Source organism: Monodelphis domestica, chromosome 4 (assembly GCF_027887165.1).
Source record: "Monodelphis domestica isolate mMonDom1 chromosome 4, mMonDom1.pri, whole genome shotgun sequence".
Classification (NCBI taxonomy): domain Eukaryota; kingdom Metazoa; phylum Chordata; class Mammalia; order Didelphimorphia; family Didelphidae; genus Monodelphis; species Monodelphis domestica.
In genome coordinates, this window is record NC_077230.1 from 236,530,484 (window position 1) to 236,543,843 (window position 13,360).

At 36.6% G+C, this 13,360-nt stretch overlaps 1 protein-coding gene across 7 annotated transcripts in view; it reads left to right on the top strand.

Annotated features, from left to right (window-relative positions):
• CADM1 (cell adhesion molecule 1) overlaps positions 1-13,360 on the top strand; it is a 354,670-nt gene that overhangs the window by 109,670 nt on the left and 231,640 nt on the right. Inside the window, exon 1 of one of the 7 annotated variants that reach the window (XM_016433843.2) lies at positions 5,391-5,416. The exons of the other annotated variants lie outside the window; for them this stretch is intronic. Coding sequence (XP_016289329.1) covers positions 5,406-5,416 — 11 coding nt within the window. The 5' untranslated portion in view covers positions 5,391-5,405. Of the gene's footprint in view, positions 1-5,390; positions 5,417-13,360 lie in introns of those variants that run through there. 7 annotated transcript variants of the gene reach the window in all.

A 13,360-nucleotide genomic window follows, 5' to 3' on the forward strand; every position in this document is an offset into this window, starting at 1 on the left:
CTGTTTAGAGTTCTGAATCTTTAATTTGGATGTGAAATTGTGAATAATTCCTTTACATGTTCCTAGAGTATCATTGATTAAGTGGTATTAGAAGTGGAAACTCAAATATTTCCAAGCTTTTCAAAACGGTCTAGTCAGTCCCATTTAACACATTTTAACCTTTGCAGAAGTTTTCTTTTGCTACAGATAATTGGTAAGAGGCTTTTCATAAGATTTAGATAGCATTCAGGAATAAAAGATAGGGAGAATTTCTGTGTTGTATGGGCTAAAAGATAACTGTCCTGGTTGCTGCCAACCTTCCAAGCCAGTTAATTTGGAATTTTCCAAATTCTGGTTCCAACGGAGGGAAATTAAACTCTTGTAACTTATTAAGTTTCAATTCTCCAGTGAGAGAGTACCAAAATCACAGGCAGCCAATTACTTGTAATTAACATTGCTTTTGTAAAACTCTCTGAAAATCAGATTTACTTTTATCCTTGGCCCCAGGAACTCTAAAACCACTGTACTTTTTCTTAATTGTTTATTTTATGGTTGAAATTAAGTTATAGGCTGCATGGGGTCGGCAGTGGGTAGACTTGTTTTGCTACTTAAATACTGTGTGGCAAATTGGCACTGAGAATCGCCTAATCTTTTGACTATTGCAGTTTTTATTAAGTTTTAAAAATGTAAGCATTTCATATCATTCCATAACTAAATATAGTAATGAAATTTTATCTGAAGTCAGGAACATTATCCAAATCTGAGTTGATGTGCTAGGATACTGCACATTCACTGAGTGGTACAGATTGTGTTAAATGGGCCTGAAATAATGTTCAGGAAAGAGAATCACTTTCTATTCTTCTTGACACAAACAGTTTGTCACAGATATGCATTCTTATCCCTATCTTGTTAGTAGAATCGTATTTTTCATTACAAGTTTTATGCAAATATTCAAGTTTTCCTTGATTAGGTTTACATGCACACCTTGTAATTATAGAGTGAGATGATATTAATATATGGCGATTAAACATGTAATTAATATGTGTAATTACACAGTGAGGTGTGCCAGAGTGTTTCTGTACTGTGCTGATTTATTGTGGAGGTACCGCACACACAAAGACATAGTTAGGATTTTATGCTGAACATTTACTCCCACTGTAAATCTGCAGTGCTTTGGAGTCAGGGTACATGCTTTTTCATTGGAGTGCAAGGAAAGCATTTTTATGGTTGTGGGAGAGGCTCCGTTATGGCTATCCTTTCTCTTGGCTTGTTGCTACATTGGCTTTTCCTCCCAGAGGTCCCTACAGAAGGGAGATTTGGAGTGATAACATAGTCCTGAAGATATAGGCACAAGGATGACTCCTGGTACGTTCTTTCTACATACCTTGAAAGAGATGATGCTCTTGGAGACAATACAATAGAACCCAAATATATGTCTTATGCTGGTGAGCCCAGCTTAAAAGAGAATTTGTTTTTCTCTTCCATATCTTGCAGTCTTGGCTAATTACTCTGTTGCCTATTTCATATTCTTTTGTACATTTTCAATTTTTCCTCTCATTCTTATTCCCCTCCCCAATCTGGGTATACCCTTGTCCTTTACTCTTTGAAATGCATTATTAACTCAGCTTTCTATAAGCGTACATAAATTTTTTTTGACTCATAGCATTTTTTCCTATACTTGGATTAAAAAAAATTATTATTATTTTTTCAGTCAGTCAAATCCCTGTATTTTTCTGAAGTGGCCTTTTGATTGAATTTTCTTACAGAAGTTACTCTGAAATCATGCCATTTCTCTTTTCTTTCTACCTTTCTTAGTAAAACAAACATAATACAAAACATCAGCTATCACAGTTTCATATATTTATGTCTGATGGCAAATAATTCCACATTGTGTTGAAAGGGAATGGGAGCAGATCATACTTTAAATCTGGAGGCTATCTGGGAAACCACAAGGCCAGCAGAGCAGGCTTCTGAATGGGCCCTTCCCTGAACCATGATGTTTCTCATACACCACCCCAAGGCCTAGCCAAGGAAATGCTTGTTTTCTTGGGGCAGCTTTTAATTTTTTTTGGGTCTTCAGATGCCAATAGAATCCCTGTGAATGAATGGGCCTGACTTCTTCAGTAAGCAAAGGAAGGCCGGGTCAGAGTTGGCTTGAGTCTGTTCACAGCACTGTGTAGTACTTTGTTCTCAATGTTGTGGTTAGGATGTTGGGGATGGCCCAAGGGCCCAATAACTATCGGCATATAATTTTGATTTGAGTGCTTAAGTAGGTATGTTTTCCTGAAAAAACATGAGTAGTAAAGGTTGACTTGGATTCGTATGCAGCATGTTCCAAGGGGGACCTCAGAACAGATGTGTTGTCTGCTCAGAATGCATTGGGAACTCTCCATGTTTTGCTTACAGACCCCCTTCTGTCTGGTGCACTCTGCCCTCTAAAAGCTTCCTGAATTGCTTTGTAAACAAGGCAGCTACTACAGCTGCAACTGTTGGATTTGGACTTTGGCCAGCTTGAAATTCATCCTTGCCCTACTGCTTGCTGTGTAGATCTGAGAGCAGGCAAAATGGACATTTTTTTTTAAGCTTCATGAGACCAGTCCCTGAGGAATGGAGGGGTGCGGGGTGGGTGCAAGGGTAGAGAAACTCAAAGTGGTAAAGCCACTTTCGTTCCTGATCTTTGGTTAACTTAATATGTTGACTTTCATCTTTTCCTAGATGAAGGTTTCAGCAGCCTTTCTCTTAACTGGTGCTTGATTAGTTGTGCAATTCTAGCCCCTCTCTGAAATTCCCAGCATTCCATGGATCATTTATCTTTGTCCGTGGCCCCTTATGCTCAAGAGTGCCTGCCCCAAGCTCTCTCCAGTGAATGAGGGATGTTTTTTTAAGATGCCTTTCTCTATTTTATTTTTATATTTATATATATATTATATTATATATTATATATATATTATATATATTATATATTTTTTATTTATATTTATATATATATATAAATATATATATATAAATAAAAGAGAAGAAAAGCAAAAGATATGTAGTGTGGCCAGAGTGGTGGATGAGACTTTTGCAGATATCTTTCAAGAGTAGCCCTCCGCAGAGCGATTGCTGCCTACGTTACATAGGGCACACAATGTGGAATTGCTCTGTATGTACATACACTGGGAAGGTGGTGGGCCAGGACAGGCGGTGGAGAGACCTGCTGCTCCAATACATGCTTCTATCACTAAAACTGAGGTTTGGCCTTGCTTTGTTATGGCACTTGGCTTGTAGTCAAGATTTTCCAAATAAATCCTCTTCTTCCCCCTGCCATACCTAGGTGTATTATTCTGCCTTTGATGTCTTAGGCTTAGATGGGCTTTTCTTACACCTCCTTTTTAAAATTTTTATTGTTCATCTATCTAGGTTAAAATAGCATTTTAATCCTTTGAATGGGTGGTATTTTGATACTTCCTGGTTTTTTAGTTTTTTGTTTGTTTGTTTTAGTGGGAAGTAAACTCCATTTCATTTTATGAACAGCAGGAAATACAAACTCGAGATGCCTACCACTTATTCTTTTCTTGGAAATATGTCAAAATATAGCTTAAAAAAACTGATTTGTGTTTTGTAACAAACTTTTCCCCCTTTGGTTTTTTGTGAAAAGGGAGTGGGGTGAGGGCCCGACTACAATCTTTTTCTTTATCTCAGTTTGACTCTGGCAACATAATTTTTTTGGCTGTAAAAGAGATGTATTCATGATGACACAGCTCATCACGGGAATGATCTTGGGGTGGAGTTAAAAGAATCTATATTCCTAATGGATGCTATGTAGAACTTTTGTAACATAATCAACCTCAGTTGAAGATGTCAACTTTTGAGAAGGTAAAATGATTTTTTTTTTTCTGGACTGTGGTGGGCTCAGATCCTTCCTTTGTCATATAATTTTAGATCAGTGACTAAGGCAGCTGTGAACTTCCCTGTGGCTTCTGGCAACTCTTCATCTACTCAAAAAGTGTCTGCCTGTTCTATTGCAAAGTGTGCTGGAAATCCCCGCATTAATTGACTTATTCCTTTTGGTTTGAGGCCCAGATCTTGAACTGTGATGGGATTTCAACCCCGTTCAGGGACAACTGACTGTACATAACATAAAGAAGTGAGTTATTGTGCCAGGCAGAAATTTGTTGTTTGAAGAACTAAAAAATTGACCCATTTCCTTTAGGCAGAGAAAAGTTAACAATACTCTGGAGTGTTATTTTGTACAACCTGCTCTGATTTGGGGGATATAATTCCTTAAATTCTTATGCTAATGTGTGTATATAAATAACATTGTGCCTTTGTTAAAGTTGTAGCCTGTTTCAGCATTTATTAACCTCTCCTTTTTTTTAAAAAGGTGCTTCATTGGGCTGTGAGAACTAGTTTGGGGCTGAAACTTGTCATTCAGTTTCCAGTCTTTCTTATTTTTCCTTCTCCCCCCTTTCACCTCTAAGAAAGGAAAGCACCTTAAAAAGGATAATTAAAAGGGCCTGGTTGACATTTAAAATTGCTGCTTTTTGCTCAAAACACACACACACACACACACACACACACACACACACACACACACACACACGCCTTTAAGTGGCAAAACTCTGTCCATAAGCCTTCATATTAGCACGACTGTTGAATCACACTTGGTGTGTAAAATCAGATTCTGGGTCTCTTATAATACTTGAGGTGGTAAGAAGCATGGAGATCCATACTTTAGTCATTTCTATAACACTTAATGAAAATGAATTGCTGTCCTTTGAATATAAAGATAACAATGCTGACCCACCTTGAGTAGGAGGTGGGCTTTGAGCCTTTTATCCAGTGATGATGATGCATTTGCCATGAGACATCTGTACTCCTATTTGATCCCCTGTGTCTAATGGCATTCTTTGTAGGACATTGAATCAAGGTCAGCCAGGGGTTCCCAGCAGTGTCCATGAGCAGTTTTTTCCTTCTTTTTATGAAAATAGCTCTTTCTTAGAGAACAAAACGTGTGTATATCACTTTCTGATATCTCACATTTATATGGGGTTTTATAGTTTGAAAAAAATTTTTTTATTACAACTCTGACAGGAAGTTCAACTTTTATTCGTCTCTGTGTTATGTACATCCATATGCATATCTAAAAGATAGGATAGAACTTGAAACTTAATTATTAAGGACAAATGAAAAGAGGGTTTTAGAAATGGAGGGATTTGGAGGTTTGTATTTTGGGATGGAAGATACCCTTATGCCCCTCTGCCTGGGGAGTATTGATAAAGACATTTAACGTTCATTTTTAATCCTGATCATTTGCTGAGAGATAACTATTTTGCAATAATTCTTTTTTTCTCTCGTCTTTATTCTAGGTAAGTGAACTGAATCTTATACTTGGATGTACCGACCTGTCGCCTGCTCGGTAATACAAAAACTGAAGGACTCAGATGCTGGTGTAGTAAGTTGCAGCTCACACATGTAGTAGAGAGAGGGGCAGATAAAATGGGGACAACTGGACAGAAGTGGCCCCAAAGAAACCACCCTTTGCTTATTTCTCAATTACCAGTAATTTTTTAAATATCCAAGGTACTCAGTACTGTGCTAGCGTCTGGGGTTGCATGAAGATGAGCATTTGCCTGACTCAAGGAATTTATATTCCATTGAGGAAAGTAAGCATATAGAAAACCTTTCCCACTTTTATGGTAGCATCTAGAGACACAACCCAACTAATTCTTGCAACCTGATTGTAAAGAACCTCCCTTTATCTACAGTACTTTTGGTTAAGATACAGGGTCCCTGGAGGAGAATGGGAGCTGTGGGTCCTTTTGAAGAGACTGGAGTAGGAAGTGGGAAATTCCCCAAACTGCAAGTAGAACAAGCCTTTGAATTCAGTGTTCACATTTTTAAAAATCTAGTTAAGTGTTTCGGCATTTACTTGCTCTTGGGGAAGGAGAGTAGCTTACTGGTGCACCATGAAGTTGGGAAACTTTTCCTTTGCTTACTCTAAAGTGGTATTCAAACAAATCCCAGAAAAATGTAAACTGAGATCTTTTTTCTCATCCTATTTTTAAATAGTTGTCACTTTGTCTCATTTGGCACCCTCCAGTTATCTGGGCAAGGGAGGAGATGATGGTCACTGGAAGGAAAAAGTCTATAAGCTCTGAGGTTAATAGCCTAGAAAGTGGGTAGAGAACTGCTCTGTTGGAACGGGTAGTGAGAATGTGTCAAAGAAGGAGGCAAAAATGACTGATTTAGCTTGTGTCACACAGATATCACTTAGCCAATCACAGAAGTCTCAACTGCCAATGTCCCTAACTCAGGAGAGCCTGAGGGCCAAGGGAGACTGCAGTTCAGTGCACGTTCAAAGATTAGAATATCTCTAAATTAGTTCCAGTGAATCATTTTAAATTATTTTAAAAGCTCTTTATATTTTAATCAGAGCCTATTCATGACCAGTTAATTTGGACAGCACGTTCTAAAATTACTTTCCTTCAGTGATGTGTTGTGCCAATGGCATAAGAATGCTAAAACCTTGTAGAGGAGGGGAGGCAGGAGCTTTGACAAGACATAGAAGTGCTGCCCAATCTAGAATCTTGTCTTCATTGGTTTGCCTTATGTGTTAAGAGCAGGAGAGCACACTGAATTAAGTTACTCACTGATTTAGAAATATTCAAAGAGACTAAATCTGCTACTTACTTGGAAAACACTTTCTTTCTTTCTCTCTTTCTTTCTCTTTCTTTCTCTCTCTATCTTTTCTTTCTTTCTCCCTTTCCTCTCTCTCTCTCTCTCTCTCTCCCTTTCTCTCTCTCTCTCTCTCTCTCTCTCTCTCTCTCTCTCTCTCTCTCTCTCTCTCTCTCTCTCTCTCTCTCTCTCTCTCTCTCTCTCTCTCTCCCCCTCTCTCTCTCCCCCCTCTCCCTCTCTCCCTTTCCCTCTCCCCCTCTCCCTCTCCCCCTCTCTCCCTCTCCCTTTCTTTCTTTCTTTCTTTCTTTCTTTCTTTCTTTCTTTCTTTCTTTCTTTCTTTCTTTCTTTCTTTCTTTCTTTCTTTCTTTCTTTCTTTCTTTCTTTCTTTCTTTCTTTCTTTCTTTCTTTCTTTCTTTCTTTCTTTCTTTCTTTCTTTCTTTCTTTCTTTCTTTCTTTCTTTCTTTCTTTCTTTCTTTCTTTCTTTCTTTCTTTCTTTCTTTCTTTCTTTCTTTCTTTCTTTCTTTCTTTCTCTCTTCCTTCCCTCTATGTCACCGTTTTTTTCTCTTTTCAGAATTCGCTGGTTTAACAAGTCTTGAATTTAAACATATGCTCCTCTAGGTCACCATGGCTTTCCTATTAGAACCCAATTGTATATTCTCCATTAGAAACAAAGTCTTTGTTAAGAGTAGCCAAAACAAGAGAGAAAAGAGATGGACGCAAAGAATTTTAGAATTATAACATCAAGTACAAACTGTTAGTCATGAATTCTTAGGCAGTTTGTAAGAATCTCATTTTAAAGCAATAACACACTCAGAGTTGTATTCAAACACTGAGATAAATGCATCAACCTAAATTCATGTTTTTTTTTATGTAGCTGCTAATTATTGAACATAACGAGGCTTATTCATAATTTCTTTTCTCCTTCTGGTTGATAGCCGTAATCCTGTATTTGTGCTGCTGTCATTCCCATGGTAACAGACTAATGTCTGAAGCATAAGATTATTAAATACAGAACAGTACATTAAAATAATGTTAAGGTTCTGACTTACAGAGAGACTTTCACACTGGGGCAAACTTCAAAAAAGAGAACACTTTTACAAAAAGCAATTTACTTGGCCAGTAATGTTCAGTATTCCCATAGCTATTACTGAAGAGATTTGTTTGAATTACAGCCTCTTCCCTACCAACCTGTCATCTCCTTTGGCTTTGCAGCAAACTCTTAATCTGGTGTTTATGGTGGCAGTCTGTTGCCATGGGAGTTATTCTGTTACAGTTATATCGTGACTTTACTGCAGGATGGAGCTAGAAGAAAATGAACATAAGAACATAAGAAAATGTCGGCTATAGGAAACAGATCTGTTTCGAAGTTCTTAGTCTACTAATGTGTCTAAGAAGGCTACTTACCCATCTCCTTTTAAACAGAGCCAAGCAATGCTTTGTAGAAGTTTGGTCTCTACAAAAGCCCGTTTTAAGATCACCTCCGTGTTAGGATGTATTCCATGGGGGAGCAAAGTCGATTTAGACTCTTAGGCTTCTAGAAAATAGTTACGATTTGTGTTTTGATCCTCTGTCAGAGTTGAAGAATAATCATGTTTTTGTAGGCTGTACCAGCTTTGTACTTTGTACTTTTCTTCTGAGATAATTTTTGGTACCACAAATTTCTAGCACCTGTGTCTTAACCAGCTCTTGCTCCTAATGCCCCAAAGCACCATCCTACAGAGAACATGTGCAATGATAACCAGGCACTGAAGTGCTAGAAACCTCTGTCACCTTTAGAGGTCCTTGTGAAGTTAAAGTTCTCACAGTAATTTTAGTATGATTGTCCCTTGTGGGGCTTCTTCATCTTCTACTATTTGTGACATCCTAGGGAATAGATTATTTTCATGACACATAAATGTCAGAGAGACAGTTCTTCGACTTAATACATGGAGTGCTACCTCCCTTTGGGAGTGCCTCAGCTAATGATGGGGAGAATAACTCATGTTTTTGTATGGTACTTGTGTTAGGCTTATAAAGCAATTTCCTCACGACAATTACTCCTTGATATATGTAGTTGTATAGATCTGAATTACAGATCATTCAACTGAAGCTCATGGAGCTCAAGGGATTGCCCATGGTCACACAGCTAAGTTTTGGAAGTATGACTCCCACACCTATTGACCCTAAGTTCAGTAGTTTTTCCATTACACCATAATGCCTTGTACTTAATTGAAAAATAAAGTAAGGGTGAGTAAAGACAGCATTTAATCAGTAGTCTTTGAGATGTCACTTCTACTGTATATCAGGGTATAGGATCAAATGTCTCATTTTGATGCTTCCTACACATTTTTAGGCAGTAACATAACCACACTATGGAGACTTATAGACTTCAGGATTTTCTCTTTTGCCTGTACTCTCAACCCATTTATAAAGATGAGGAAACATTTTTACTTAAAAGGAGAAAAACAGAGGAAAGGTACACAGGCCTAGTGAAATTGTGGTTTTGTCTTGCAAACAGCCTTTACTGATTGACATCAGTTTGTCACTGGGGAGATGTGGCTATTACCTTGAACTCGCTGTGACTTCATCTTAAACTTGCAGTCTTTTCAGCGCTGTGGTTGGATCCCTCATTCAAAACAGCATTTTCCGTCAAAAGATGATGCTCTGCTGAGAGCCTGAGGGCAGTCCAATTTTCTCCAGCCTTTTTATAATGCCTTTTTTCTGCATCTCATTGGGTCTTCTTAAGTCAAGGCAGTGATTACTATGTGTGATGTGTGTTTACATAGTCTTTTGGGGAGTGGGGCTGGTGGTGGGTATTTTAGCATAACAAGTAGAGATTATTTTACAGTACGAGGGACTTAGACTTTCTCTTGTACTCTTTTCCCACTTGGAATACCTCAAATGGAAGCAGTGTAGTTTGATTGCCTCTTCTATACCTTTATCTGCTCAAGCTAAGTTCAACCTTACAATAACAAGGAGTATTGCAAGGAAAGACCAAATTGCACTAATGTATTTGGGTATTGGAAGTCTGCCCAGTTGCTGTAGGCCAAATCTGGCCAGTTCTCCCAGCCTCTCACTTCTCATAAACACAATCTATCAAAGCAAGGGAAAGCTCTGAATGCCTATGATTTCTTTCTCTCTCAGAAGGAAAAAAACAATTGGTAGCTACTAATTAATGCTGATGTTTCCTTTCAAATCCTACCTATTTCTTCTTTTTAAATGAGGCTGAAATTTGTGAAGTTTTTGAACTATGACTATGCAATAAAAATCAGGAAGGTAGCTGGGGAAAACATTTCTCTTTTAGAGAACCTGATTAGTACTGGGAATTGAACCCTGGTTCTTGACACTAGGTTCCACACAGCACAGCATTTCAGTGGTGTGTGCAGCCTGAATGCAAATTGTTTTCCTTAAGCTCCTTATAAATTAAGAGATGACATTAAAAGAATAGTTTAATCATGTTTTTGTATTGCAATATATAATGCTGGAGGAGATGGGTAAAAAGATTTCTTCATCTTCATAAAGCAAAATTCTGGTGCAATAAAGTTCTGACTAAAACTTAAACTAGTATTTTTTTTTCATTTATCTTGGTTATTGCTTTTTCCCTTGTCTTATTGTTCTTGTAAACATGATTTTCCCCCTCCAGAGGTATATAGAAAACAAAGGTTGTAAAGGGAAGTCTTGATATCCAAGAATCTTGCTTCTGATGTTAAGAAACATATTTGAGATTAAAGGAAAAATTAATAGATTTCCTTTCTTTTTAAAAATTTTAAACTGAACATCTGAATCCTTCTAGATAATAGTCTAGATAAGTTTAGAGAGAATCCTATTATAGTTGCATGATTTGGACCTATCAAATAATTGTAAAGGATGTCAATGCTCCCAACTACCATGGAAGTTTCCAAAGAGAGAGTATGGACTAATGTTAAATTCTCTTCATCTCTATCTGTACATACACTCCATTGTGTTCCCCCACTCCCCTTCTAGCCTCTCAGTGGTTTATTTTAAAATACTCTAAATGACTTATTTACCTGCTCAGAGTAAGAAGAAAATCTTCTTGTGGAAGTAGGGTAGCTTTTTTTGTTCTTCTGATCATCCATAAAGGTGGTAGTATTTTATAAATTCAGCCCTTTCCTAGTGGATAATTTATCATTGAGATCAGTGAAACTCTATATTTGGCTGATCTATTGAAAAGTCCATTTATTATCAATGATTTTATTTTATATTAAAAGAAGCAGATTTATGGGAAAGGATGGTGCTAATGCTATAACTGTCCTGTATTTTAACTTTGTTGCAGGTTTGTTCTTCATGCTTACGTGTGTGGGTTGAATACATCTAGCCCTGGTGTTCTCAAAGGTTAAGAATTAAAGCTATAAATTTCATTTTGATTTCTAAAAGAAGTCATCTTAGAAGTGTAATTTTTTTTTTCAGAGCAAAAGTCCTTCAAAGTACCTTTGGAGTAGAAGTTTTTTAGAATCATGAATTCTTCTGTTAGATTTAAAATAGAAGGGGACATTATACAGTTCATTAAAAATGAAAATTTGCCCACCTATGTTATCCTGGGCATGTTACTTAACCAAAATTGCCTAGCTCTTACCACTCTTCACCTTTAGAACTGATACTAAGTATCAATTCTAAGACAGAAGGTAAATTAAAAAAAAAAGTTTGTTTTTTTTTTTCTTAGATAATTTCTTACAGCACTGTAAAATTGGTAAAATGCTATCCTTATTTTGTTATAGTAAGTTTTGTTACATGTGAAACAAATTAGAACCAGTAATTTTAGTGTTTAATATAGTCTTATTGGTTTGATTTTTTTAAAATAATCCAAGACAATTTAATTAAGATATACATCTATAAATACAATTCCTATAAATTTGTTGTTATTTTCATGAGGTCTCTAACCACTGAATTTCCTAACTGCTCTTCAAGCCCCAGTCTTGACTCTGTGAAGACAATTGCAACTTTTATTTTTTTCTTCTCCCTCTGATTTCTTATAATACTTAACCATTTTCCAGCATTTATTAAGCACAACTTCAGTTAGCTTTAGTTATTAAAAAGTAGCTATTAAAACTTAAAATATCATTAAAACCTTAGTGATAGCCTATATTTTATTTTTTTCTTTCAACTAGATGAAATTTTAATTAATTTATATAGTCAATTTAGAACATTATTCCTTGGTTACAGGAATCACATTTTTTCCCTCCAAACCCTTCCCACAACCACATTTTCATTGGGTATTGCATGTGTCCTTGATCAGAACCTATTTCCATGTTGTTCGTGTTTGCATTATGATGTTCATTTAGAGTCTGCATCCCCAATCATATTCCCCTTGGCCCATGTAATCAAGCAGTTGTTTTTCTTCTGTGTTTTTACTCCCACAGTGGATGTGGATAGTGGTTTTTCTTTTCTTGTAGATTCCTCCAAGTTGTTCAGGGTCCTTGCATTGCCACTAATGGAAAAGTTCATTACATTCAATTGTGCCACAGTGTATCAGTCTCTGTGTACAATATTCTCCTGGTTCTGCTCCTTTCACTCTGCATCACTTCCTGGAGGTTGTTCCAGTTCCCATGGAATTCCTCCATTTTATTATTCCTTTTAACACAATAGTATTCACAATAGTATCTACTTACATTAGAGATATGCTATTAAATAGCAAGTCAGTTAGTTTCATGTTCATGTATGATGATCATGAAAATGTCAATTTGTTAATATCCATGCCATTACAATATTTTTATAATTAAATTTGTGGGATATCTTTCCCTTTCTTTTAACCAGAATCTTTTTATTGAAAAAACTAAAAGTAAATTAGTGCTATTCAGGGTTTTCTACTCTTTTTTTCTTTTCGTTGTTCGGTCATTTCAGTTGTATCTGACTTTTTATGACCCAATTGAAAAAAAACAATTTTTTTGCAAACATACTGAGGTGGTTTGACATTTCCTTCAGCTCGTTTTACAGATGAGGAAACTGTCAGGGTTAAGTGACTTGCCCATGGTCACACAGCTAGTAAGTGTCTGAGACCAGATTTGAACTTGCATCTCACTGACTCTCTGACCTTGACTTTATTAAAATAGGCAGTGGTGTGGGTCACACATTCTGTGTTAAGAACATTTTAGGAGTTGAGCATTTGTTTTTTTCCTAAAGGAGAATAAGAGTAGAAGCTCAAAGTTTAAATATAACTATGTTTCAGCTTCTGTTTACTTCCAATGTAGACTTTTTGTATGACAATGCATCTGAAAATTTTGTAATTACAGAAAGGAGACAGGGTGAATTTGAGTTACATTTATTCACCATTTAGATCTATGGAGTAAAGGATAAATGTAATCTCTTTATCATCCAGCTCTTATAGTTTTTCTTTTATTTAGAAGAGCAACGGCAAAGGTATTTACAGGAGTTGGTTTTTCTTTTCACTGCCCAAGTTCACAATTTTATTCCAGTAATGATAGATTTGAATGCAGGGGACCAAATGATTCATGTCTTTTGTTTATTTAATTTTACAATTTGAAAAATGTAGTTGGGTGAGTTATTTTTTCTGTGTGGTGTAACCACTGCAATTATCTTGTTTTGGAATTGTGTTGCCAAACCAAGGCCATTCAGATTTCAGCGTGGAGCTGAGTTGTTTCAGCATTCATCACTGAACTCTGAGAAGAGCATTGTAATCATTTTGCTGATAAAGAACATGAATGTAATGAAGAAGAAATGGTGGCAAACTAGACTGCAGTGAAAGTAGTTTCTCCTTGAAAAGAAA